Source organism: Nanorana parkeri, unplaced genomic scaffold, assembly GCF_000935625.1.
Source record: "Nanorana parkeri isolate BGI_ZX_2015 unplaced genomic scaffold, ASM93562v1 scaffold3118, whole genome shotgun sequence".
NCBI lineage: Eukaryota > Metazoa > Chordata > Amphibia > Anura > Dicroglossidae > Nanorana > Nanorana parkeri.
In genome coordinates, this window is record NW_017309386.1 from 50576 (window position 1) to 56642 (window position 6067).

General features: G+C 44.9%; 1 protein-coding gene across 1 annotated transcript in view; it reads left to right on the top strand.

Moving 5' to 3' along the window:
* Positions 1 to 4906, top strand: part of RPS19 (ribosomal protein S19) — an 11622-nt gene extending 6716 nt beyond the window's left edge. The window contains exons 5-6 of the mRNA XM_018574651.1: positions 1778 to 1832; positions 4835 to 4906. Coding sequence (XP_018430153.1) covers positions 1778 to 1832; positions 4835 to 4870 — 91 coding nt within the window. The 3' untranslated portion in view covers positions 4871 to 4906. The remainder of the gene's footprint in view (positions 1 to 1777; positions 1833 to 4834) is intronic.
* Positions 4907 to 6067: the final 1161 nt, after the last annotated feature.

A 6067-nucleotide genomic window follows, 5' to 3' on the forward strand; every position in this document is an offset into this window, starting at 1 on the left:
AGTTTTTTTAAATAGTTAAAGTAAAAAATATTAATTAAAAATGTAACTAAATAAAAATGTAAAATAAAAAGGCGATTTAAGTAAAAATAAAACATATGAACATTTTTTACATTTGCACGCGAATAAACGTGCAGTGTTTTCAACTGCAATCGTGTGCAACCGCACGGGCAGGGCCGTATTGCAGCAGGAAAACGCGCAATATGACTGGGGTGCCATTAGAAAATAATGGCACTGCCAGCGCGATCGGCAGTGGTGTGCGATCTGTGACTGCCCGGTCATCGTGCACGAAACCGAGCGGATGGCTGGGTGGTCACGGAATCGCACACCACCGCCGATCGTGCTGTCAGTGCCATTATTTTCTAATGGCACCCCAGTCATGCCAGGCAGATTGCGCGTTTTCCTACTGCAATACCGCCGCGGGCGATCACGGTTGAAAACACTGCGCGGTGCATGTCGTTTAAAATAGGTACAGCTACCTTTTTTTCAGCGATTGCCAAGCAGATGTAACCCCATACATGCGGATGCAACCTCTGTATGCAACCGCACACGATCGCACGTCCTGGGAATCCCCAAGTCTGCACTAACCCTAACGCTGGGTTACCACCTGGGCGGATTGAATATGCGCGTTTTCCGCGCTGTTTTTTTACCGTGATTCGTGGCAAACGTGCGTTTCCGAGGCATACTTGGCTGTATCCCAATGGAACCGCCCGACCAAAACGCCCCAAAGAAGTACATGTACTTCTTTGGGCGTAGGGCGGTTTCCCGCGCGTTCGTACTTGCGGAAAACCGCACAGATGGGAACCATACACATTGAAAATAATGGCATTTCCCTGCTTGAGCGGTTTTCCGCGAGTACGAAAGCGCGGAAAACCGCCTAGGTGGGAACCCAGCCTTAAGGGTAAATTCACTTTCCCAAGTCATTTTGGAAAATGGAATTACCCGCACAAATCTCCCTCCCACTATACATACCTTTCAGCAAACGGTCCTTCCCGTCCACCAGTACAGGTGTACTATCTGTTCCTGTTCCATGCAGTCTGAATTTCGATTGGAAATTGCAAGCACTCATTGGTCAACGCAGTCACTTGACTGCACTGACCAATGAGAAGCGCTTCTTAGCACTGCTAAATACGGTTTTGGTTAAAATTATTTTTTATGTATCGGGACAAGTAGATTCGGCCCCCGCTTTAGTCCTTGGACAAGTAGTTTTTTCCAAAATCTCCACACCCCTGCTCTACCTGTCTAGAGCCAACTTTGCCCGTTCCATCCCCGGTCTGTCCCTCAAATTGGCACTGGTGAAACGGGGAGGGGGTAATCTCTACAGAGAGCGATGACCAACAGTCACTGTTCTCTGCAAGGAGAAGATTGTGAACTGAACGATCGGCAGTATGTCACCAGTCAGCTCTAGGTATTGGGATGAGGGTATTCCACTCTCAGCATGATTCTGTTCCATGCTAAATCCTTATTGAAACTCTTGCACCTTTTTTTGCTGCTTCTGCTCGCAGTGCTCTGCGGTGGCAGAGCCTGTGAAAGTGTCTCAAACACAGAATTGTATTGCTGGGAAGGAATGGGGATGTATGTGACCAGGTCTGCGAATTGAGTGCTGCGGGATGTTTTTGGTGCCTGTAAGACTGCACAGTCCAATTTGGACACTTGGTACAACTGCTGAAACAGGAAAGTGGGGGCAATAATTAAAAAGGTTGTTGGTACAGAGTCTTTCTGAAATAGGACTTCATTGGCTTATTTGGTGATGTCTGACTTTCCTGTGTATTTTTTGCAGAGGTCGCAGACTGACTCCACAAGGACAGAGAGACCTCGACAGAATTGCTGGACAGGTATGTAGCTTTTATCAATACTCCATCTTCCCACCAAACATTTTTATACTATAGTGCCTCATAGAAGGTTTTGGTCTTCCCTTTCTTAGATTTAACGTGACAAACTTGGGAGTTAAATCTTACAAATACATTCAAGTACCTTTTTAACTATGAGCAATTATGTAGGTTATTTGTGTATCACTCGGCTGTAGATCCTCCAATCATCTATGAATTGGTGCTGACACGGTCCTTCCTTCTGGAGGGGGGCTACTTTTGTTCCCCATTTGTGTTAGTCACCGCTCCAAGCTCACTCCTGTGATGGACTACAGTCTCAATACAAATTAGTAAACTAAACGCGAGATACATTTTTGTTGCTGGTTAAGGTTAGGGATGCACCGATATATCGGCCGAAAATGGCACTTTTGGCATAATGCCGAAAGAGCCATGTTTCGGCCGATACATTGGCGCATCCCTGGTTTCTTTTCTCTCCGCTGGGCGCTGTTCCAACGGGGAGAAAAGAAAGTGGCAGCCTGCCGCGCGCTGCAGAACGAGAGCGCTGTGAACGGCCGGCGTCTCTCCTCCATCACCGCTCTGCCGCCTATCGCAGTCCGGCAGAGTGGTGTGTGGGGCGGTGACAGCGCTGTCACAGAAGGCTGAGCTTGCTTCTACACCGCTCGATCAGCCTCCTGTGACAGCGTGTCAGAGAGAAGAGCAATGTACACACACTCAGTGATCGCTGTGTGTGTGTACATAATTGAGAATATGTTATGTTAACTATATCCTCAATTATGAATGAATGGGAGTGATCTACATCACCCCCATTCATTCATAGATGTAGTTATAGTAAACAAACAATGTTCTCATGTTATCAATGAACAGGAACACTCATAGAGGATTCCCGATCATTGATAACAGGGGATACAGAAAAAGAGATTGAGGACTTTGTGTTCTCAATCTCTTTTTCTGTTTTTAAAAGGGAAATATCAGGGGTCTGTTTAGACCCCCCCTAATATTTCCCCTAAGCCCCTAAAAGTAAAGTAAAAAATAAAAATATTTAATAAATGAATTAATAAATATAAAAAAAGTTTTTATAAAAAATTAAAATAAAAAACATTTTCTGTTTCGGCCTGACATTTTTTTTTTTTTAATTTCGGTGCACCTCTAGTTAAGGTACTTGAATGGATTTTTAAGATTTAACTCCTGAGTTTATTAACGCATTACATTTTTGTGAAGTCAAATACCATCAGTTTTCTAAAACCGGTCAGGTTTCAAAGAGCTGAACATGCCGCATAAATCAAAAGCAGCACCTTCTGTGCCCCAAGGGATGGCTGTCTGCCTTATGCTGGTCCCCATTTCTGTTGTTGGGAGGCCACCCATCAAGCAAAGAACCAGTATGGAGTTTTGGGAGGAAGTAACCTAACCTTGGTGATATGTGGCTTTGCAAGATTGGTAGAACCAAAGGAAATCTCATTGCTCCAATTCCTTAGCCGCAATCAGGACTCCCCTGGTGCTGATCTAATAGGTGCGTCTCCACCTTGGAATGTGGTAGTATACGAACGGACCGCACTATCCAGAGAATTCCCTCTATGACTAGGCCTACGGGTGAAACGTTCGGTTGTAGCTGGTTGGGGGTTTGCTGTGCTGGTATTTGCTGCTTTACACACTTTGGAATTCTGTAATGGCACTAGAGAAATGGGAATGATGGTTCTTCAGGTTCTAAATGTGAGGCCCATTGAATTTGTTACAGCTTTCACTTTTACCTCCTGTACAATTTTTAAAGACTGTATTCAGTTTGTATGGAGTGAGCACTCCATATTTTTTAGCTTCACTGCATTAGGCTTCTTACCATCAGCCGTATGTGTGCCACTAATAGCACTGACTTCTAATTGGTGAGTTACCCTGTCTCCAATTAAGTTGGGCGACTGGGAGATGTGTAGGCAACCTAACTTTAGTATGTTTGATTATTTACACACTGATATTTTGGGGTTCTGTTTTATTATCCCAACTTTACTTTCAACAGTAGATGTGTTGACATAGCACAGGAGCCAAAGGTAGAAGGGGTAGGGCTTGAAATGTAACTGTTTGAGGCATCTCATTAAACCTGAGGGGATCCTTGGAGTCGTTTAGTGTAGATGGGATGAGGGTGCCACAGGTCTAATGCCAGTCCATTAGGTCTTATAGGAGACCCAACCTGTTTTGGGGGGCTTAAAACTTCCCTTTTATCAGGCCGTAGCTGCCGGCAGTAATTGAGAAGAATACTGGACAACAGGTTGCAAAATAAAATGATAAATGTTTTGCTAGGACAGTTTGCCAGTCAGGCAGCTTGACCTGTGACCCATACCAGCACAACTTTTCTTATCCTTGTTATTTGGCAGTTTTTAGCCCCTGAAACATATGGGATTTCTCTTCTGATCACTTGCCATACGAGCTGATGGACTTGTGTTGTATCTGTATCTTTCTACACTAGTTAATGTTTTATATTACCAAGGTATCACAGAACATCACCCCAATGAAGCTCCTAGTCAGTCAGTAGCAGGCGCGTACTTCTATTTGTTGGTGATTTTCACCCATCAGTGAATGTCTGTGCTTGGCTGCTCAAAATCGACAGATCTAAGCGTTTTCCCTGCTACTCGCTGGCCAAAAGCTTCACACTTTTTTTTTTTACAATTCTTTCAATACTGTTTTAGGGCAGGCTCCCACCAGATCTGGTCCGGAGAATGGTGTGAACCTGTCCGCGGTTCCAGTGCATTCCAAAACAGACAAAATGAGACACGCAATATTTTTCTGGTGTGGAACGGACTGCGCTGGTGTGAACAGAGGCCAGATATAGCATAGGGATACGTTGGGATGCATTTTGGGTCCAGAAACTGGTCTCTCTGGAGATGATGTGGTGTAATGTCGGGATGCTAAGGCAATGTATCGGTTATGTATGGTGTATGTGAACTTTTTTTCCTTTTGACCTAACTGACAATTTATTGTATTGACTTCCTGTTTTGACATCAAAAATGTTTCTTTTTTTACAGGTCGCAGCAGCCAGCAAGAAACAACATAATGTTTAAACACAGTTGTAAGCAAAATAAAATATTCTGTTCCCAAAAAAGAAATCTCTTGCAATGCCTCTTCGTTTTTTTTTCCATGAAAAAAACCAAACGCCATATCATTAGCCGTGACGGTGTTAAGAATCAAGTTCTATTTTTCTGCAACCTGCAATGGAAGTGGCCTTCTGATCAGTTATAGGTACCAGTGCAATGTTGTCTAAGTTCAGGGGCCTGTGTAGCCTTGCTTCAGGTGACTCCACTGGTATATGACATTAGGTTGAGGCCCCGTTCACATATAGCGAATTGTCGCGCGATTTCCGCCGCGATGTCGCGCGATTTCCGCCGCGATGTCGCGCGATTTCCGCCGCGATATCGCGCATTTTTGCCGCGCGATATCGCGAGAAGTCGCCGGCCAATGTTATTCAATGGAGCTGTCTTAACTCCATGTCGCGGTCGCAAGTCGCTTCTACCGGACCCTTTTTTCGGCGGATTTTGCGCGATTTTACTTTTTTTTTTCTATGGAGCCCGACGGGGAAGGTCGCGCTACCGTCGCTGGAACGTCGCCCTGAAAGTCGCGCTATCCCGGCCGTGCGGATCCGCTGCAAAAGGTATGTCGCTATATGTGAACGGGGCCTTAGGTGACCCAGTCACAGAACTAAAACTGCCAAACAGTGTACCTGAAGAAAATGTATAATTGCCTTTCCTGCTGTCAAACACGGCTCCAATGAAGAACCCCCGGCGGATGTTGAATCTGAAATGCAAGCTCTGGGAGTATTTACCCCCTGGACCCCTGCAGTACTCGGTGGTTCCTCACCGTGGATTGTTGTAGTGATGTAAAGGTCGGCCAGGGCAGGAGAGATACATGTTCACTTCCTCCTTTACAGGCACTTAGCAGTTACGTTGCAAAGTTGCTTTAACCCATCTACACAACCAAAACGGCAAAAATTGTACCAGCACCATAAATCTTTTTTGCCGAATAAGGAAAAGGGCGAAAGTACTACAAATATACAGTAATTAGTAGGATGGGGGGGGGGAGGGGGTGTTCTTACACAAGCAAAAACTGCATTTGAAAACCATGTACAAAGCCACATAACCGTAGCCAAAGTAAACCAACTGGGAAATTTATATGGCGTCCCACGCTGGAATCATCTAGGTCATAATGTGAATTAGTGGTCTACCAAGATGGCTTTTTCAGAGCCGATACGGATTATGGGTCAC